Source organism: Dipodomys spectabilis, unplaced genomic scaffold (genome assembly GCF_019054845.1).
Source record: "Dipodomys spectabilis isolate Male_0828 unplaced genomic scaffold, ASM1905484v1 ptg000069l, whole genome shotgun sequence".
In the NCBI taxonomy this organism is placed as follows: domain Eukaryota; kingdom Metazoa; phylum Chordata; class Mammalia; order Rodentia; family Heteromyidae; genus Dipodomys; species Dipodomys spectabilis.
The window spans coordinates 808,869-831,194 of NW_024870746.1; the positions used below are offsets into that span (position 1 = coordinate 808,869).

Below are 22,326 nucleotides of genomic sequence, written 5' to 3' on the forward strand. Positions count from 1 at the left end.
AAATGAGTTTCCAGAGGCCCCAGCAGAAAGGCCAAGGTACATGCTCATGAGCAAAGCTCAAGCCAATGATCCTGAAGAAATTAGAGACAGGAGGTATCATATAGCTTGAGAAACTAGAGGAGACCTGGGAATAAGGGCAATAGGGAAAGTACAGAAACAATCTTAAGCTCCTGCAGCCTGTTTGAGTCATACTGAGGTCCTGTGACTTTTCTCACAGGGGCCTCACTCTACCCCATCTCCTGTCATTGCACCCAGCAGGCTCTTAGGAGGATATGAGACAAGCCATCAGAAATGGGGGCAGGCAGTCTTACTTAAAGGCAGAGTCAGGGACTGGGTTACCATTCATCTGTGCAAACCCACAGATCAGGGCAGCTGCTTCAACATTGTGGGCATGAGTGATAGATCTTCCTCAATCTAAAATAAGCATTTAGAATAAATTTTCCATTATACGAAAATGATATGTTTGGTGCAAGTGGCCCCAGGGAGTCCAAGGGTGGTTGATTATGTGTGTGTGTGTGGGGGGGGGTGGCAGAAGAGGAGGAGGGGGAGGGAAGGCAATAAGGCAAGAAGCCTTACAGCCAAAGCAGTATGATAAACTTAGAAGCTTCAGAAGAGCACCAGGCACTGGTGGCTCACTCCTGTAATCCTAGCTACTCAGGAGACTGAGATCTGAGGATCGTGGTTCAAAGCCAGCCTGGGCAGGAAAGTCTATGAGACTCTTATCTCCAATAAAGCACTAGAAAACTGGAAGTGGCACTGTGGCTCAAGTGGTAGAGTGCTTACCTTGAGCTGAAGAGCGCAGGAACAGCACCCAAGCCAAGAGTTCAAGCCCCACAAACAGAAAGAAAAAAAAACGCTACAGAAGAGCAAAAAAAAAAAGCCTAGGTCACCCTTATAAAAATTAAATTTAAGGCCAGACTCCAGTGGCTTATATCTGTAATCCTAGCAACTCAAGAAGCTGAGGACTGCAGTTAAAGCCATCCAGGGAAGGAAAGTTCAGACAAGTCTTATCTCCAATTAACCACACACACTCACACACACTCACACACACACACACACACACACACAAATGGCTCAAGTGGTAGAATACCAGCCTTTGGGGGAGGGGGGGATAAAAAGCTCAGGGAGAGTACCCAGGCCCTGAATTCAAGCCTCAAGATGTGCCCACACACACACACACACACACACACACACACACACACACACACACACACACACACACACACCAGGCATCCATACATATAATCCAGCAACCAAGAAATGCCAAAGGTACAAATTTAACAAACAAACAAACAAAAAAAGGAAGCAAAAGCCAGCTCTTTCTAGCCAAAGAACCAAGAAGGAAGGATGTAGCCTAGTTTGACTGGAAACACTTAGATAATAAACACTTCTATATTAGCAATAGCACCAGAAAATACTGAGATACAACCACCTATAGAAACATAAAGTAGACAGCCACAGCCTAGACAAGTGCCTGAGATAAGAAGACACTTTTTGTAATGATTTTTAAAAAGCCCGTCCACCAAAAACAACACCCTAATTTTTAATTCATCAAACAATAGGGCTGCAAAATAGGTGGAGCAAAAGTTATGTAACTAAAGAGAGATTTTGACCAATCCACAACTACAGTTGGAAGACTCAAAGCTATACTCAAAAACTGATAGAATGACTAGACCTGTGGCTTACACCTGTAAGCCTAGCTACTCAGGAGGCTGATATCTGAGGATGTGGTTCAGAACCATCCTGGGCAGAAAAGTTTGTGAGGCTCTTATTTCCAATTAACCACCAAAAAGTCAGAAGTAGAGCTGTGGCTCAACTGGTAGAGTGCTAGCCTTGACCAAAGATGCTTAGGAACAAATCCCAGATCTTGAGTTCAAGCCTCAGTCAAGAATACACATTGTTTTTAAGTGCCATGGGACACATACCAAAACAGATCTAGAACCTACATACATACACACAAATACAAGCACAGTCTTGACATACATATACTTACATTCTTACACACACACACACACACACACACACACACACACTCTTACTTCATACAGGCCATATTTACCAACTGATGTGCAATAAAAAGTAGAAAACCACTTAGTGCCCATGTTCCTTGAAGACAAAATAAATGCAACAAAAAAATCCCTCTAAGTAAATATTGGATTAAGAAAATAAAACTAAAGTAGTAAACTGTCTAAAAACAACATGGATAGGAGTATATAACAAAATCTAATGAATGTGACATTCCTACCAGAATTCTAGAATACAGCAAAAGCAGAGTTGAGGGGAAATTCCAGAACTCTAATGTCTACATTTTTTAAAGTACTCAAATAAATGAACTTATAGTGCAACTAAATCTTCTAGAAAAGAAGAGTAAATCAAACCCACAACTAGTAGACTGAGAAAAATAGTTAAAAAAAAAAATCAGGGCAGAAATTAATCTAATAGAAGCAAAAAAAACCCCCAAAACAAACAAAAAACCTATTCAATGAAACAAGCTGATTCTTTCAAAAAATTAGTAAGATTGTTAAACCCTTAGCTAATCTGACAAAAAAAAAAAGAAAAGAAAGAAAGAAGAGAAAGAAATTCAAATCAACAACATCTAACTCATATGTCCAAAACAGAAATAGAAGGAAAAGGTTCAAGCCCTTTGTAAATTTATTTGAAAACAGGAAGTTTAGAAATAATGATTAGTAAATCTAAATAAGGTAGAAACACAACACATATCTGGACCAAAGACAAATATATATTTAAAACATGTTTGTTTGAAAACAAAGGCAGAGTACTTGATCAATAAACCAAAAGCTTATGATAAGACCAATAATATTTTATTTGCTTATTAGCAATAAAATAGTAAGTCTGATTAGAATAAAGTGGTTCATTCTCAATAGTCATTTCACCTTGACATGACTATGCTGAGTAAGTTATGGTCATCTTAAGTCTCTTTTTTAGTGAGTGATTCAGGAATGGAAAGAATACTAAGAAAAATTTCCTTACTCTCAAGAGACAGGTAAAAGAAAAAACTAGCCCCCTTTTTTACTAGCTATCTTGATATAATTCTGAGGACTGCTATCACTGAGCTCAAGGGAAGGGGTAACATTGTCCAAAAAGAAATGTACTCTTGATCTGACTTACGTAACTGTAACTCCTCTGTATATCACCTTTACAACAATAAAAAATTATTTCAAAAAAATTTGCTATCATCATCTTGCTAGCCCAAGGGCAGTGCCTAGAGAATTGCAGGAAAATGGGCTCAATATTATAATACAATGGGACACTCTGTCTTTGTACTTTTTGTTATCTGAGATAATATATTTCCTTGTTGCTTAAGCCAATTTGAATCAGAGTTTCCTGTTATTTCCAAGTTAAATCATCTTGGTAAAATAAACAAACCCCCAAAACTAAAAATAAAAGGGAGAATGTAAGCAGGAGCACATATATACCAAAAAAAAAAAGAGAAAAGAAAATTCAGCAGTGACATACAAATAAAATGTCTAACTTTCAAAATTGACTTCAAACAGAATAGATAAGATGGGCCCTGGTGGCTTATGCCTATAATCCTAGCTACTTAAAAGGCTGAGACCTGGAGGATTAAAGTTAAGTCAGCCCTTGGCAAAAAAAAAAAAAAAAAAGTCTGCAAGAATCGATCTCCAGTTAACCAGCAAAAACCACAGGTGCAGATGTGGCTCCAGTAGTAGAGAGCTATCTGTGAGCAAGAAAGTCAAGATTAAGCTGAAGGCCCTGAGTTCAAGTCCCAGCACTAGTGCACACATGTGGGTGGATGTGCACATGCTCGCGTGTGAGTGGGTGCACGCTGCGCACACACCAATCCTAACCATGTCAATAATGATAGGAAATAAAAATAAGTGTCAAAGATCTATTGCAAAAAAGGCACCAAGTTCATACACTATAAATATTTCTATTATCTAAACAAATGAAGAGCTCTAACTTTGGAAAACTCAATATAACCCATACGTCAAATCTTACTGAATAACACAAAGTAATTCAACAATATGGTTACAATTAGTGTGAATTTTGCCCAAGTGTGGGTTTTGTTGTTGTTGTTGTGTTGTTTTTGTCAGTCATAGGCACTGTTCCTGAGCTTTTTTGTTCAAGGTTAGCATTCTACCACTTAGAGCTACAGTTCCATTTCTGATTTTCAGGTGGCTAATTGGAGATAAGGGTCTCATAGATTTTCATGCCTAGGCTGGCTTCAAACCTTGATCCTCAGATCTCAGCCTCCTGAGTAGCTAGGATTACAGGTATGAGACACCAACACCTGCCTGCCCAAGTGTTTTATGAGCACATAAAAGTATATAATGTGAGCAATTACCACACAGGAATGTGGATTGATAAATGTTAGCCTTCATTATTTCTGGTTTGTGCATCATGGGTGACCTAATGTTTTCTTCTCTGCTCATCTACATTGTAGCTTTATAAAACAGTATTTCATTAGTGCAGTAAAATGATCTACATATAAGGAGAGAAGTTGCTGCTAAACAATTTTTAAATCAAGAAACATATACTATAACTATAGAATAGTCGAAGTATTTTATATGAACAAGAAATTAAAAAGGACAAGCTGTGAAAGCCTTTGATAATCCAATAAATGCAAATAATATCCCTTCTTCATATATGCTTATAGCATATATGCATATCTGATTGTACAGCCATAACAAGTATCATAGAAATCTATGGGCACATCTCAACAAAAAAAGCTAAAAATTCCTGAATGCAAAAAATGTTTCAAATGGAGGAGGCTACATTGCTTGATAAGAAATGTACTCATTATCTTGCCCATGTAATTGTAACCCCTCTGTACAGTATTTTCACAATAAAAAAATAAAAAAATGTTTCACAATGATCTGAGATGAAGCCAACTCAAGGGCATTCACTAGACCTGCTCCCCAACTAAGCCAGAAGTCCTATTTTAACCTGTCTTGAATGGCTTCTCTGAGATCATATCCTCTGGAAGCAGAAAACATTCCTCACAGACACTCATCTAAAGTCTGACATAATAAAGCAAAATGATCATTTTGATTACCATAGGAGGAAAAAAAAGAAGGCATGGAACAATACCAGTTCAGCTGGTACCAGTGACTCATGTCTGTAATCCTAGCTACTCAAGAGGTTGAGATCTGAGGATAGTAGTTTAAAGCCAGCCTGAGGAAGAAACTCTTCTCTCTAATTAACCATCTAAAAAGCCAGATGTCGAAATGTGGCTTACATGGTAGAGTGCTATCCTTGAGCACAAAAGCTCAGGGACAACACCCAGGCTGAGTTCAAGCCCCAGGATCTACACTAAAAAGAAAAGAAAAGAATAGAATACCAGTTCATAGAAGAAAAGTGCTCAGGGGCTGGGGAGTTGGCTTAGTGGTAGAGCGCTTGCCTTGCATGCATGAGGCCCTGGGTTCGATTCCTCAGCACCACATAAGCAAAAAAGAAAAAACCCGGAAGTGGCGCTGTGACTCAAGTGGTAGAGCGCTAGCCTTGAGCTGAAGAGCTGAGGGACAGCGCCCAGGCCCAGAGTTCAGGCCCCACAACCGGACCCCACCCAAAAAAAGAAGAGAAAAGTGCTCAATTTGGAGAGAATGTTCACCTGATACTCCAAGTCCTCATCACTCTTCTTCCCCACACCCTATCCATTACTACCTTCCCAAGATAGTTATCATTGACCAAAAAACAGACCCCAGAGAGCTCAGTCTACGCTCCAACCAATGTACCCCTCACCTGATAAACAGAATGTTGTTTTCATATTATTTTATGATAAAAGTCATCTATGATCTTCATAGAAAAATAAGAAAATGAAACATCACTGATAATTCCATTGTCCTGAAATAATCACTTTGACCATGTTGGTTTATTGTTAGTCTGTTTTATCATTTCTGCAATAATATATACTTAAATAATGGTGCTCAAGTAACTTGTGACAGAAGTATTCCCCACCTTGCTACACCTCTTAATAACAGTAAGTGTATTAGTTTTATTAGTGGTGTGGATTTGTAACAAAAGAGCCTTGATGCCTATGTAGGCAAAGGCTGAAGTCAACCAGTAGGGACAGTATTGTCTCTTTGTTTCAGGATTCACATTGGCAACTCTGGAAGTTCTTTTCCTTTGTAACTGCAGCATCCACTTGACTGCTCCAAGGACAGTTGATGACAGAAGACATTTGACCCTCACCTCATTGATTTTCTTAGAGACAGAAAGAGAGAAAGAGTGAGAGAGCAAAAGCTAGTGTAAAAGCGAGAGCGAGAGAGTGGGAGAGAGAGAGGGAGAGAAAGAGAAAGGGGCAGAAAGGGATAGAGGGGAGAGAGAGAGAGAGACTAATTGTGGTTCTCATAAGCAGGCTCTGTTCCTTCCTCTGGAGCTTCCGGGTGCTTGAGGAGTGAATAGGTGATGGAATTTCCATTCTAGAGAGAGCAGAGATGTGCAATGAGATCCATAGAGAGGCCTTGGAAAATAAGGTAACAGGGAAGGAAGAGGAGGAGAGGGGAAAGGAGCTGAGTAAAACCACTCACCTCTCTTTTGGAAGTTTCCTCACAATCAATGGGATTGACTGGGGACAAAAAAAAAAAGAATGAGCATCAGCCAGAGTACTGATAGAGAAGAGGGTTTGCTTGTGCTGCTGTGGCGGCTGTAAAATCAAAGCTCAAACTATACCTGCAGCAAAGACTGTCCAACCCAACTTAGGCCTGCAGGCTAAATGCTAAGGCAATATGGCCTCCATCCTCTAACCTAGCCATCTTAGACCTAGCTTTTCCCGTTGGCCACTTTGGCAAAAAACAGACAGTCATGTGTGCCACCCCCTTTTATGCAAAAGCTTTCCTAGAAGCAAATCAGGCAGATTTGAGGATCTGAGGTATCAGTGGGAGATGTTCTGTGTCAGAATGAAATAAAGTCCAGATTTGTGCCACAGATTCCAGGGAAAGAAGACCAATAGTCATTTTCACATGGACCAAATGTAAATCCTTAGAACTCTGTAGAATTGGGTATTCCTTGGTATTAAAATGAAAGAAATAGTGAGGAAAGAGGAGAATGTAAAATAGAAGATGGAAGGGAAAGTCAGGAAGAACAGAAAATAGAAGATAAAAGGGAGGGAAAGAAAGAAAAGGAAAGGAGAGGAGGGGAGGGAAAGGGGGAAGAGGAGAGGAGAAGGAAAAGGAGAGAAAGAGCAGAGGGAAGAACGAGGGAGAAGAGAGGAAAAAGAGGGAGACAGTATTTTCTTTCATAAAAATCCAAAACACACTAAATTTCTTCATGGTTTTGCCATAACTTCACTTTGCCAGTATGAAAAGAAGTGTCAGGATCTGTGAATCAGCATTTCTCCAAAAGTCAGAGGAAAATCTGAGGCAACGCCCCTGGTCTCTTCCCTTTTCTTGGACACAAAGAGCCCCTATTTGCCATGTTCCAAATTCTTCAACATTTCATGCTCAGAATTCCCCTTTTATTACTCTCCTCAACAATCCTAGCAATTCTCTGTGCCTTTCAGGGAAACTACCAGTTCTTGTGCCTAATTGCATAAGTGCCGTGTGAAATAAATGGTTGCATTTATGCCCGTGTGGACAAAACCACGTGGATTCTGTGGTAAGCCCAGTTGTGTTTGAACTTTTTCTTTTCTTTTTTTTTTTTTCTTTTTTGGGTCTGGTCGTGGGGCCTGAACTCTGAGCCTGGGCACTGTCCCTCAGCTCTTCAGCTCAAGGCTAGCACTCTACCACTTGAGCCACAGCGCCACTTCCGGGTTTTTTCTTTTTGCTTATGTGGTGCTGAGGAATTGAACTCAGGGCCTCAGGCATGCAAGGCAAGCGCTCTACCACTGAGCCACCTTCCCAGCCCATGTGTTTGAACTTTTTCAACATCTGGTTTGATCCCAGTTGCTTACCCAGCTTCATATCACCACATGGCCTGGCCAAGATATACAGACTTTGCTAGGAGAGCAGATAGGTGAGTAATATATTTTTGCTAAAGCTCTCAAATCTGTTGGCTTGGCTCTGAGTCATACTCCAGCGGTCTGAGGTGGAATCTTAAGGACCTTACTTTGCTGCCTGTATCTGCTGCCACAGAAGGCCCAAGAAAAAACTTCAGTTTCTCTTGTGCTGCTTTTAACTTCAGTTAGGAGGTTGCCTGGAATACTGCTGCCCCTTTTATATAATTCCACTTGGAAGGATTGGTAGTGTTGGGAGGTAGTGGAATCATTAAGTGGCAGAGATTTAAGTACGCACTGGCTCTCAAAATGTCAAAGTTATAAAGACTCAGAAGTTTTATAGACTGGGCACTTGTAGCTCATGTTTATAATCCTAACTACTCAAGAGGCTGAGATCTGAGGATTGTGGTTGGAAGCCAGCAGGGGAAGACAAATCCAAGAGACTTTTATCTCTAATTAACTAGCAAAAAGCTGAAACAGAAAATGTGACTCAGTGGTAAAACACCAGCCTTGAGCCTGAGACCCTCAGTTCAAGTCTAGTACACACACACACACACACACACACACACACACACACAGAGAGAGAGAGAGAGAGAGAGAGAGAGAGGTAATGCTGAGCTGTATCACATCTATATCTGTCCCTACACAGGAGCAGATTCCTCATCAAATCTAGCAGGTTTTTTTTCCAGGCTTCCTCCTATCTTCTTCTCAGGCTCCAGCCTCCTTATTCCTATTAACCTCCATCTCACAATTTCTAACCTCTATCCTTTGCCAGTTCTGTGAAATCTCTGCAGAAAGATCCAAATATCTCGGATTTTCTACTCTGGAATTATCCAGATTCCCAGAAGGGTCTGTCCCAGAAATCTGGATGCAGCCTGCCCCTCTCTATCTGGAACCAATGTTCCTTTTCCTCATCTCCTCAGGCCCAGGAGTTAGACTCAGAACTGACCAAGCACTTTGAGCCCCTGCCTTCCTCCCTCTGCCCCCTCCCTCTCCTGTGCTCCAGCAGAATGCACACAAGCTGCTTCTTGCTGGCTCATCAGTAGCCATAGGCAGGACAGCACAGAGTCCCAGAAGGAACACTGTACTTACCTGGTTCCTCAGGGAGGGTCTCTCCCATTTCCCTGTGCTCAATACTTCCTGAGAGAACTGTGAGGGGCACATAGGAGGTTAATAGGATGACAGCTTGGGCCTGACTCTTCCGGGTGGAAGGGTAGGATTAAATTCCAACCCTCAGACCCTTCACTCCCACAGACGTTTTCTCTCCTCTCCATTTCCCAACTCGCTAGCCCAGAAACCACTATAGTGTATTAAAGGGCTGGTCCAGAGAGACATAAGACAGCTAACCCATGGGACTTCTAGGACAGTCAGAAAGGCCACTCCATTTCTTAGGCTGTTCTGCCTTCTAAAAGTGTAACCTCTTTCTCTCGGTATTCCAAACTCTCACTATTTATTATCAATAACTGAGTTCCTATCTCTCAACCAATTGCAACATGTTTTGTGAGATATTAACAGTATTATTTGCCAGGTACCAGTGGCTCACAACTATAAATCCTAGCTACCCAGGAAGCAGAGGTATGAGGATCCTAGTTCAAAGCCAGCCAGGGCAGAAAATTTTGTGACTCTTCAATTAACCACCCAAAATCCAGAAGTGGAACTATGGTTCAAGTGGTAGAGTGCTAGTTTTGGACAAAAAAGAATCTCAGGGATAGCACCCAGGCCCTGAGTTTAAGACCCAGCATCCAAAGAAAGAAAGAAAGAGAGAGAGAGAGAGAGAGAGAGAGAGAGAGAGAGAGAGAGAGAGAGAGAGAGAGAGAGAGGAAGGAAGGAAGGAAGGAAGGAAGGAAGGAAGGAAGGAAGGGAGAGAGGAGGGAGGAAGGAAGGGAGGTAGGAAGGGAGGGAGGGAGGGAGGCAGGGAGGGAGGGAACAGAAAGGAGGGAGGGAGAGAAACAAGAAAATTATTCTCTCTTTCTCAGTGGCCCATGGCACTCTCTTTTCTCTTCCTCAATTCCCATCCTATATATAACATTTCTCACTTCCATGCCTTGATTCATGCATCTGGAATGTTCTGTCAGCCTTCTTTGCCTAGTTAACGGCTACCTAATCCACAGTGCCAACAGCTCGTATTTGTGGGCTGTTTATTATTTACTAGGGACTGAATAAGAACTTCAGCTCTATTCATTGTCATAACAACCCTGGTAAGTGTCCCTATTTTCCAGATGAGGAAACTGGGGCACAGAGAGGTTGAGGAACTCATCCAAGTCATATAAATTATGAGCTGAGATTTGAATCTAGGAAGTCTGGCTCTACGTGTGTTTCAATCACTGCACTATACATCTTCCCCATGAAACTTTATCTGGTCCAGGACAGGCTGAGTACCCTAGTTTGGTGCCCTAGTTTGAGTATGCCCTAAAGGCCCATGTGTGAGACACTTGGTCACCAGGGTGATAGTATCGGAAGGTTGTGCAATCTTATGTGGCAGGGTCCAGCTGAGGTTTGTTCTTGAAGGGAACTGTTGGGACTTCTTGTTACTTCCTTGTTCTCTTTGGTTCTTGGCAATAAGATGAGCAATTTTGCCTAGTTCTCTGATCCCATCAGTATATGCTACCTTGTCATAAGGCCATAGCAACAGGGCCAACCAATCATAAACAGATCCCCATAAGACTTTTCTCTTGGGGCTGGGAAGGTGGCTCAGTGGTAGAGCGCTTGCCTTGCATGCATGAGGCCCTGGGTTCGATTCCTCAGCACCACATAAGCAAACAGAAAAACCCGGAAGTGGCGCTGTGGCTCAAGTGGTAGAGTGCTAGCCTTGAGCTGAAGAGCTGAGGGACAGCGCCCAGGCCCAGAGTTCAGGCCCCATGACCAGACACCCCCCCCCCCAAAAAAAAGACTTTCTCTTTACAAGCTGATTATCAGAAGTATTTTGTTATAGTGACAGAAAACTGACTGATACAACTGTATTATGAAGCCTCTTGTTTATCATTATCACAGCCTTTCATTTCTCTACCATTGCTTGTATCCCATAATATAATTATATGCTTTTACTTCTGTCTTTCTTTTCTTTTTTGTGAGACAGAGGCTCAGACTCAGTACCTGACACGTTGCTCATTGGCGATTTGCCAACGAAGCCATGCCTCCAACCTCTTAAGGGCTGGTTAATTCTTTTTCTTTTTTTTAAACTTCTATCTTTCTAACAATGCTGAGAACTCTAAGGGGGCAGAAACTAGACTCATTTATCTTACTATCACTTACAGTGTCTATAACAGTGCCTGACATATAAGCAAGTTAGTTCAAGTCTTATTGAATGGATTAGTTAATAAATGAGTCAATAAATGAGTGGTGGAACTATATCAAATGTTAAATATGCTGCAGTCCAAAGATAAGGCTTCTAGCAAATCCGAGGCTAGGGCCTCAGCCAAATAGGATTTGATAACAACAGGAGTCAAAAACAAGCCACAAACCTGCTTTCTGTTTTCGCTTGAGGTAGCTCAAAATTGCTATGGCAACAACAATGACTGCTACAACAATCCCAGTGACCACAGCCACAATCACCATCACCACTGAGTCACTTGACTCAGGCCCTAGGGAAGACATATGAGGTTAGTAATAGTCTCACTTCCACTATCCCACCTCCTCCAATTCCATGCCCTTGTTCTTGTCACCTGGAGCTGCTCTGTAATCTGGATTGTTCACAAATGTAATACTCACTTCATCCTGCAGCAGCATCTGTGCAAAGCTTAAGTGGCTGAACTTGTGCCTCCCCCATAGCCAAATGTCTCCACCAAATTAATGAATGCACATTGATGGGTATGTAGGAGCAGAGGGGTGATGCTCTAGCAGAGAGGGTAAGACTAATACCTCCTATAGTTTGAGGTATTGGTACTAGCCAGAATCTGCTAGGCCTTCCTGAGTGAACATGAGACATGAGAACAAACAAGGCAAACCTCAACTCTTAGGACTGTACAGGACCTAAGGGAACCCTCTGCACTAACGAGGAAGCTCTGTTTTACCAATGTGTTTAGTTTAAGCCTGCATTTCTAAGTGAACAGCCTATGCACCCATCACATGAAAACTGAATGATCTGAGCTCTGGCCCCTAGTTCTGCCCACTAATCAATACTTGGCAAGGCCTCTAAAATGCTCTTCTTTGCTGCGATGCCCACTATTGCTGTGGTGATATTTCTCATTCAACTTCTTCCCTCCTTACATCTTGACACAATTCACTTACTTTGGACAGTGATGGCCACAGACTTGGATGAATAGGACATCCTTCCTATATTTCCTGTGCAGTAGTAATCACCACTGTGACTAAGATTGGCATTGGGGATGGAGAAGTTGCCACTGAAATGGGAGAACTTCTTGGATGTCCCATTCTGGTAGAAAGTGATCTTGTTCAGAAAGCTGTCTTTCCAGCTGTGGCACCTCATCACAATGGTGTCCCCCTCCTGGAACACCAGTTGAGGGGTCTGAAGCAGCAGCCAGTCTGAAAGACAGGAAAGGACACAGACCCCCCTCAAAGTCTTTTGGCTCACTCTGAGACCTCGACTATCCTTATTGGTGGGACCTCATGTGCAGAGAAAGAACTTAAGTTCGGAATCAAACAGTTTTGAGCCCTAATTCTGGCTCCACTCATTTATGTACTCTGAAATCATGGGGAAGGAATTTTAACATTTTCTAGTCTTCAGCTGCTTCATCTGTGAAGATGGGAATGATAAGACCATCCATCTACAATAGCTCCAGGCACATCTCAGGTATTCAGGACTTGCTCATCTTCTCTTTCCACTCCTGGGAGAAGGCAGCCGCAGCCTGTCCTGTCAGGAAGGACACTAGAAACCCTGAGATAAGTCCACTCCTGGAGGTGGGGAAGGAGAACTTTGGTCTCACCCAGGAAAGGCTCTGTCGGGGGACCCAACAAAGATGTATGTTGGGAAGGCTTGAACCTCCAATAAATGTTGGTTTTCTTGATAAATATCAGCAGTCAGAGGTAAATCATTAGCTGGCTGTATAGTTTTGAAGGAAATCTGAGGGGAGGGGAGTAAGTGAAGAGCTACAACAGTAGTCATCATAGTCACATGACAGCTCTTCTTTATGGAGAGTCTATTATTTTAACAGGAACTTTGTAAAATTGTTGATGTGTTCAGCAAACATTTACAAAGTCCTGCATTGCCTCAGGTGCTGCAAATACAGAAATGGATGAGACACAATTTTCAATCCAAACTGCCTACAGGATGATGGAAAAAGACAGAGCAGGACACCCAGCACTGAGTGTGGAGAAGGGATATAAAGGTTAGGGAAATGTCACTTCTTCCCAGAGCTCAGTGAGTGAGGAAGGCGTTACTATCCCTGGGAAGCAGGCAAGGGAACCAACCGAGAAGGAGTAAATGAATTCATCGTATTTACATGGTTGGCTGCTTACAGGACTGAACTTCAGTTATGGTCACTCTGTGTGTTTTGGCTCTACATGAACGTGAACGGGCTTCTGTGAAATGGGGACTTCCTTTTCTCTCACACTCAGCTGCCTGTCTGTTGCCTTAGAACCTTCTTGCTCAATCAGGGCTGAAGCAAGAATAACCATTCACATGCACTGAGGTATTTCTTAGGAATTTGCACAGACCCCCCCCCCCCCCATCACCAACTCATACACTAAGCAAAGGAATGAGTGAAAAGGGCAATGCATGAGGAAAAGCACTTCTAGCAGCTCAGGACTAGGCTTGCCAAGAACAGGCAAACCTGTGCCTTGTAATCACATTTGTCCCCTGCTGGCCTCCCAGCCCCTTCCTGGGCACCCCTCTACTTACCGGCTATCACAACCAGATGCACAGGGTCACTGAGGCTGGTCTGGCTCATCTGGCACCTGTACTCCCCACTGTCATTTCTCTTGGCTTTAAAGTTGTAGTTGGGCTGGACCTGGGCTGGGATGGATTTCCCATTGTGGAACCATTGTGTGGAGTGGTTCCCAGGGTTGTGGGACCCCTGGCAGGTTAGTGTCACATTGTCTTCCTGGAGCACTTGGATCCATGGGGGTTCAAGTCTCATCACAGCCTTGGGGAGATCTGTTGAAAGGGTCAGAGAGAGAAGTCTATGTGAGAAGAGAAAAACTCAAGAGCCTAAGAAGGCTAAGAATTTCTGACAAAGAAGTATCTATGTTCTTACTTGGGACACTAAGATTGTAACCAGGTCCAAAACACTTTTTCAACTGAGGTGGATTTCTGCCTTATACATCCTACCACAAGGGCACAGGGAACTTCCAGGAGATATAACTGATCCTTAGCAGGACAAGACAAAGAAAACAAAGGGGGAGATAGCACAGGAAACTCACAGAACTATATATATCTACCTTGATAAGTAAGTATATTCTAGCAGTTCAATATCTTTCTCTCTTCCCTTCTCCTTTTCTAAATTCATTTGTAAGTTAATGTGTTTGGTCACTAGTCGGTAAACTCTCCCAGAGAAGGTAAGTGGAGGCATATGGTGGAAATGTCAGGCATGGGAATTAGATATCAAGTTTCTGTTCATATCTAATGTCATTCGTTATCTCTTACAAAGGAGGTCAGATGCCTGTCCTCACACCCAAGCATAACGGAGCCTCTGTGGCCTCCGAAGGTTAAGAAATGATGGAGAAAAGGTGAGGAGCCAGTCTTGGGGGTGGAGGAAGAATGAATGGACACAGAAGTGCTGGCAAAGCTCACACTGCCAAAGCTGCTGTAGGGTTATGGGATAGCCCAGTCAGGAGAACAGGCCTTGAAGCCCTCAGCCCTATGCAAAAAGTGGAGGATTTATTTATCTAACAAGATCATGTAATTTTTATATGTTTAGACATTCTTTGGAGAGAGGAAGTACTTATTGTTTTCAAATAATTTTTCTAAAACTGACACTTAGCTATATGTCTTTATGGAGAGCAGTAAGACATCAATACCTATTGTATAATGATCAGAATAAAGGAACTGACAGATCTATCTATCACATCAAATATTATTTATTGGTGCTAGGAACACTGAAACCCTCTCTATTAGCTATTTTCAACTGTATGAGTAATTGTTGTCAGTTACATTTACTTTTCTGTGCTACAGGACATTAGAAGTTATATTCCTACTATTTAACTGTATGTCTATATGTCTGTTAACTACCCTCTCTCTATTCTCCCCTTCTTTCTAATTCTACTACTCTATCCTCACTCTAGATTTTTTTCTTACAACTATCCTGAGAACAAGATTTTGTCTTTTGGGAGGACAAGATACATGAAAAATCTTATAGAAAAATAGAAAATACATGTGACACCTTTTTAGAAGCTCTTGGTTTTATCTACAGTGAAAGGCAATTAAGAAAAGTCAGAATGCTCCTGTGTGTGGGGGGGGGGGGGGGCGGGAGAAGGCTAGTAACATCTCACCATAACAGAACCAGAAAGTTTGAAGTACCTGTGCACTATGACTACTCTCCACCTGCCTTCCTGGGAAGGAGGAAAAGGAGCAGGGGATCTTATGGGAGCAATGACCCCTTGCTAGTACTGAGCTTTGATACTGGTACATTCACATCATCTCCAGAAAGGACACTGGGAGAGGAGGGAGATGAGAGATGGAGAAAGGAGAGGATATAGGTACAGTACTTACCAGGTGTGCCGGCTACTAGAGCTGAAACACAAAAAAAACAAAGATTAACCTGGGCCTGATCCTCATACTGAGACATACTTGCCCAGACTCACAGTCCCCTTACTCATGTCCCAGCTCTCACCCAAATACAATTCCCTTGGACTATCTGGAAGAGATCATTTTCAAATGTGCTCAGAATTCCTTCCCACTAACAGAAGAAAATAAAATAATATAAAACTCTCTTCCAGCCAGGTGCCAGAGGCCCACCCCTGTAATCCTAGCTACTCAGATGGCTAAGAGCTGAGGATCAAGGTTCAAAGTCAGCCTAGCAGGAAAGTCTGAGTTTCTCTTACCTACAATTAACCACCAGAAAACCAGAAGTGGCACTATGGCTCAAAGTGGTAGAGTGCTAGCTTTGAACAAAAAAGAGCTTGGGGACAGCCCCCAGTCTCTAAGTTCAAGCCTCATGGCTAACCAAAACAAAAAACAAAAAAACTTTATTACATCTGTGTTGTGACACTTTCATTTGGCCTAACACCTTTGACTGATTAAAATTAAAATACTCCTGGAAAGTTCCCTAATAGAACTCTAGATTTTTCTTATGTCTATCCTGAGAACAAGATTTTGTCTTTTGGGAGGACAAGATACATGAGAGATCCTTATAGAAAAATAGAAAATACATGTGACAAAAATAATACCATCTTGGCATATGTCCTGTTGGACTTTCTCCATGAAAATATATTCACATAATGTTTAAACACAGACATAAACAACTGGCAAAGAGTCTATACTGTACCAATTTAATCAGGATGGAAAATATCTTTTGTACCATACAAACATTCTTTAGTATATTAATCTGTTTTTCTATGCCTTTTTCTTTTGAGGAGGATAGTACTCAGGATTGAACTCAGGGCCTCATACTTACTAGACAGGCACTCTACTATTTGAACATACTTCCAGCCTATATTATCAGGATTTTGTAGTTGTTTGGGTTTTTTTGTTTATGTTTTTGTTTTTGTCAGTCATGGGGCCTGAACTCCTAGCACTCTACCACTTGAGCCATAGCACCACTTCCAGCTTTTTCTGTTTATGTGGTGCTGAGAAATCAAACCCAGGGCCTCAGGCATGCAAGGCAAGCACTCTACCACTGAGCCACCTTCCCAGCTTCTATATTGTCAGTTTTAACACCTACATTCTATTCCATTATTTGGTTCTCCTATGGTTTACTTCACATCTCTATTTCTTGATATTTAGGTCTTCCAGATTTTTGTTTGTTTGTTGTTTTAGTCGATCGTGGGGTCTGAACTCTGGGCCTGGGCACTGTCCCTCAGCTCTTCAGCTCAAGGCTAGTGCTCTACCACTTGAGCCACAGCACCCACTTCTGGTTTTTTCTGCTTAGTGGTGCTGAAGAATTGAACCCAGGGCCTCATGCATGCGAGGCAAGCATTCTACCACTGAGCCACCTTCCCAGCCCCAGATTTTTGTTATAAGGCAAATCTGATAGGAACAGGGGACTGCAAAAAGGCTAAGTGTAAGGCAGGAAGACCCAGGAAAGCTAATCAAAAGGGTGAAGATGTATAGGCACTTTAATTGGCCAAAGAATCAAAGCAGTTCCTTAGATGTATATGTTCGTGTTATGTGTGGCTGTTGGTAGATTTTCTCTTATATTAGGGCAGAGAAAGTGTCAAAAGTCTCCCAAATCTGTGTATATTTTCAGGGACAAAAGTATGGCAGGGCCAGATGCTGGTGGCTCATGCCTATAATCCTGACTATTCAGGGGACTGAGATCTGAGATCACGGTTCAGCCTAGGCAGGAAAGTCTGTGAAACTCCTTATCTCCAATTAACCACACACACACACACAAAAATGGAGCTGTGGCTCACATGGTAGAGTACTAACCTTGATCAAAAAAGCTCAGGGACAGGCTCTGAGTTCAAGCCTCAAGGCTTGCTCAAAAAACAAAACAAAAAGAAAGAAAATTAGAATAAGAACAAAGAATGATTAGGAGACACTATAGAGAATGTTGATCTGGAAGTTTGTAGAGCAAGATTCTAGTCCTGATACTACCACATCTCACCAGTACACTTAGGCAAATCTGTCCTTTTACAATCCAACTTTAATCATCAAAGCTGCATCAACTTCCTATTGGCAATCCTAAAGCAAAAGCTGCAAGTCTCTACCCAACAGTCTAACAATATAGATAAATAAACATGCCATCTTACATAAGAGAGACAGTCTTGGAGGTTCAGAGGAGAAAAAGATCCTAGGATCCCATGTTTGGCAAAGTTTAGGGTGGTAAAGAGGAAACCCCATGGAGAGAGTGTTTATCATGAAGCTTCAAGGTCTGATAAAACTTTGGCAGAGTTGGAAGAGATATTCATGGGAAGGGCTGGCAGGCATTCAATATTCCCAGCAAATGGCAGCCCAGTTTTTGTCTTCTGATTGCTGACCTTTGGTAAAGCAAAGTAATTAGGAGCAAAGTTGAAAACTGAAGGGCTCCTCAAGCTGAATGATGGGAATGCGCATAGGAGAACAGAATTTAATTAAACGCTGATTCACCATTGCTAAGCGACCTTGCAGACGCTGCTTAACTTCTCCGCTTCAGTTTCCTTTGCTTATAAATATGATGACAGCAATGCCCACTTGATGTGGTTGGAGCAAGGAATAAGTGAGATACTATACATAGGCACTTTTGTTCTATCTGACATATGATAAATTTTAAATATATTTAAATTTTATGTTTGCTCTTTTGTCCAATGAATATTGGGAAGTGATCTGAGAGCCAGTGGCTTACACTTGTAATCCTAGCTACTCAGGCGGCTGAGATCTGAGGATCATCATTCAGAGCTACCCAGGGCAGGAAAGTCCCCCTGAGACCCTCATCTCCAATTAACCACTCAAAAATTGGAAGTGGAACTATGGCTCAAAGTGGTACAACACTAGGCTTGAGCAAAAGAGCTCAGGGACAGTGCCCAGGCCCTGAGTTCAAACCCCACAATGGACAAAAATAAAATTTATTTTAAGAATAGTGGGAAGTCACTTAAGATGTTCATACTGGATTGAAAGTGCCATGTCAGAATAATTTAGAACAAGGGAAGTATCATAGATTAGTTAAGAAAAAGATGACTACAGTGATCCGGAATACATGTGAATGATCTGTCCAGCATCCAGCTGCTTCCTTCCTTGACCTGCTCATCTCCATTGAGCTTGCTTTCTTTCGTCCTGTCTTCCTTTCTTCCTTCCATCCTTCCCACTCTCCCCTCTCTTACTTTTTTACTTTCTTCCTACACTAGTCCTGGGGCTAAAACTCAGGGCTTGGGTGATGTCCCTGAGTTTTTTGTGCTCAAGACTAGCACGCTACCATTTGAGCCACTGCTCTGTTTCCAGCTTTTTTGGTGATTAATTGGATATGAGAGTCTCATCGATTTTCCTGCCAGGGCTTGCCTCAAACCACAATACTTAAATCTGAGTAATTAAGATTATATATGTGAGTCACATGCACCCAATTCCAGTGAATTTTCTTTGCTACAACTTAAGTCACACATTTTCATGTTTATCATCACCAAAACCATACTAACTAAAGTCACAAAATCAAACAGCTCATTCTTCGGTCACAGCTTCGTCTTTTTCCATTTCATCTGCTTACCAGTTTTGGCCACTCTTGGCTTGGATTCAATGATCCATTATAACCACCTCATCACAATCCCCTTAACTTCTTTGCCCTGCTCTCTATATGAAATGCATCTGTTTTCTCCATGCTTTTTCTCAGGTATCTGTATTAATAGGAAAAAGGTGACTGCACCCATGAAAATACAAATATTATAAGGACAAGAACATTTGTAAGGGAAAGATAATAAGTTAGATTTTTAATACATGTTGTTTCTGAGCTGGCAACTTGGAGCTGTTCAACCAACAGGCAGAAATATGTAAGTATATAGAGTAAGCAAGGAAATAGCTTTGGGTTATTGATATAGACACAATAATAGCAAACAATGGGAGTAGAAATGGGAAGAGGGACAGCTCAGTGGGAAAGTGGGTGAAGAGGATAAAGAAGACAAAAAATTAAAAATAAAAGAAAGAGATGAGGAAAGGAGAGACATTACCAATCATGTACTATCACATTTAACAAATAGTAGTAATGCCGGAAAGATGGCTCAGTGGTAGAGCACTTGCCTTGCATGCCTGAGGCCCTGGGTTTGATTCCTCAGCACCACATAAGCAAAAAGAACAAACCCCAAAGTGGTGCTGTGGCTCAAGTGGTAGAGTGATAGCCTTGAGCTGAAGAGCTGAGGGACAGCGCCCAGGCCCAGAGTTCAGGCCCCATGACCAGACCCAAAAAAAAAAACAAAAAAAACCACAAATAGTAGTAAGAACTAATTATTTTACACCTAGTGTTCTCACTGTGAAGTAAATAAAGATCTTGTGTTTTAGGTTAAAGAAACCATCTATGTGTTCACTGATAAATTCTCAAGTTCTAGAACAGTGCCTTGCAATAGAGCTTGCTTAAGGTTTAAGACATGGTAGAATATACAGAAACAAAGACACTGTGCTAAAATACCTTTAGCATAAACAGAAGCAGAGATGTTAAAAACAAAACATAGTATATGCCCTGTCTGATTATAAAGATTCATTGTTGATGTGTTGAGAACATGGTTAGAAGGGGAGAACTGGAGTTTTTTCAGTAGGCAGTGGACTTGTCCCAGAAGAATTTATGATGTACAGTAACTCAGCACAGTTCTACTTGAAAACACCCTGGCTTTGGTGTGCATAGTGGACACAGAGGGAGTCAGGAGCAATCAAGACAATCAGAACCAGGCATTGTTGGTTCATGCTTATAATCCTACCTACTCTTAGTTCGAAGCTAACCCACCAGAAAAGTCTATGAGATTCTATCTCCAATTGACCAACAAAATGCCAAACTGGAGGTCCAACTCAAGTAGTAGAGTGCAAGTAAGCAAGAGCACAAGGCCCTGAGTTCAAACCCTGTTGCCAACACATATAAAAATGGAGAAAGAAAGGAAGGAAGGAAGGGAGGGAGGGAGGGAGGGAGGGAGGGAGGAAGGAAGGAAGGAAGGAAGGAAGGAAGGAAGGAAGGAAGATGCAATCATGGATGGAGTCATGGCTCAAGCAGTAAAGCACCTGTCTGCCTAACCCTGAATTCAAACTATAGTACCATCAACACACACACACACACACACCCCAAATTCCAGTGGTGAAGTGGTGAAGACTTAAATATAGGAGGGGGGAAATGGGATAGATTCCTGGAGATTTAGTAAACAGCAGAACTTAGGAGTCTTGCCCAGATGACAGTGATAGCACTATTGGCATCCACAGAGACGCACATCACCTCTCTAGGGCTGAGCCTTTCCACATGAAAACTGAGGCAGATCAATCCACTTTACACTCTATTCTACTTCAACCCACACATAGGGAAATCTTCCTGCTCCTTACCTCTGCCTCTAATAGCAACATGTCAATCCAGTATTAAGGGAAAAGATCCCCCAGAGCTCATATTTCTTGCTTTGAGAGGCACACTCAAAGTCCCAGGATTCTGATAGTAGGGATCGCCTCCAGTCTCTTCCAACTATCCAGCTGAGAACTTAACTAGAAAATTAAAGACCCTGCCTTTGTCACTAGTTAGACCCGTGACCAGTGAATGGGGGTGTGGGTGTAGCAAGTGATTTCTGTGGTCCTGCAATTGACAGCTACAGAATTGTCCAAGTATGTAAATTCTCTGAGCCTCAGATCCCTACAAGATCCAGACCCTTCTGTGCTTCTACCCAGAAGAATCTCCTTACACATAAAGATGCTGCATTGTGGCTTGGGGGGGCACAGAGAATGGTAAATGCCACCCCCTGAAGTACATCTTTGTCTGGAGCAGAAGTAGCTATCTTACGTAAAATTATGCCCACATGAATCATCAAAGGGAAACATTCTGGCCACTTGTTTATTACTCCAACTTAGATCACTAGATTTTCCTCTGAGCAGGTCCTGGTGTTTGGGGGTGGGAATGAAGAGTGGCAGAGTACTGAGTTCCTGAATGCCCAGCCAAAGAAAGCATAACCAACAAATTCTACCAACCTTGAGTTTTGAAGGCCAGCAGAACTGTCAGTCTATCAACATGCACAACACTCCTGATATTTTCTTGACAGTCTTCCCAAGTGACCCTCATCCCCACCCAAGTTGGACCTCAACCCAGGTTTCCATACTCCTCACAGGGGGTCCTGACTCACCCAGGAATAACACAGCTGTCCACAGTAGCATGTGATCCCAAATCTGCAAGGGCTTGCAAACAGCCCAGTCACTCTCAATGGCAAGTAGAGATAGAAATGCTGGGATTCACCCCTGAAGCGATGTGGCTCTAGATGCTCACAGGCACAGGCTTCTGTCCAGACTTGGCAGAGTCAACTCAGAGGAGAAATTCTGGAGTCCAAATGAGGAAGTGAAAAGGTCTGTTTAATTATAGGCTCCTCCCTTTCTACCCTCTTTCCTTTCATCATGTTCCTGCCTAGAAAATTCAGGGCTTCTCATCTATGAGGCTCAACTCAAATCATTGAAATTTTAGACACTGGAAAGCAACTTCCCTCTTCTTCTTTTGGGACCATAGTTGACCTAAACCTCTGGTAGAAAGAGGGAATGATCACCTAAACTCAGTTCAGCAATTCTGACCTCCATCTCCATCAGAAAGAAAGAAAGGAAGAAAGAAAGAAAGAAAGAAAGAAGAAAAGAAAGAAAGAAGGAAGGAAGGAAGGAAAGAAAGAAAGAAAGAAAGAAAGAAAGAAAGAAAGAAAGAAAGAAAGAAAGAAAGAAAGAAAGGAAAAAATGA

General features: G+C 42.1%; 1 protein-coding gene across 2 annotated transcripts; it reads right to left on the minus strand.

Moving 5' to 3' along the window:
• Window positions 1-5,816: 5,816 nt before the first annotated feature.
• Window positions 5,817-21,928, minus strand: LOC122109326 (low affinity immunoglobulin gamma Fc region receptor II-like). Of its 2 annotated transcripts, XM_042681602.1 has the most exons (8): window positions 21,734-21,928; window positions 15,522-15,542; window positions 13,713-13,967; window positions 12,143-12,397; window positions 11,377-11,496; window positions 9,008-9,064; window positions 6,513-6,550; window positions 5,817-6,404 (listed from the first exon to the last, which is right to left on the minus strand). In XM_042681602.1, the coding sequence occupies exons 1-8, from the start codon at window positions 21,762-21,764 to the stop codon at window positions 6,318-6,320; spliced, it is 864 nt and encodes a 287-aa protein (XP_042537536.1). In that variant the 5' UTR covers window positions 21,765-21,928; the 3' UTR covers window positions 5,817-6,317. The 2 variants fall into 2 exon arrangements, with proteins under 2 accessions (XP_042537536.1, XP_042537537.1); XM_042681603.1 differs by lacking the exon at window positions 9,008-9,064.
• Window positions 21,929-22,326: the final 398 nt, after the last annotated feature.

Bases quoted from the DNA above. Each gene is read 5' to 3' on its own strand.
- LOC122109326 (XM_042681602.1), bottom strand. From the start codon at position 21,764: ATGCTACTGTGGACAGCTGTGTTATTCCTGG. The intron at 9,065-11,376 runs GTTTGTGGCTTG...TGCCCCTCACAG, and splicing joins CAAGCGAAAACAGAAAGCAG to TTCTCTCAGGAAGTATTGAG. The intron at 6,405-6,512 runs GTGAGTGGTTTT...TGCTCTCTCTAG, and splicing joins AGGAAACTTCCAAAAGAGAG to AATGGAAATTCCATCACCTA.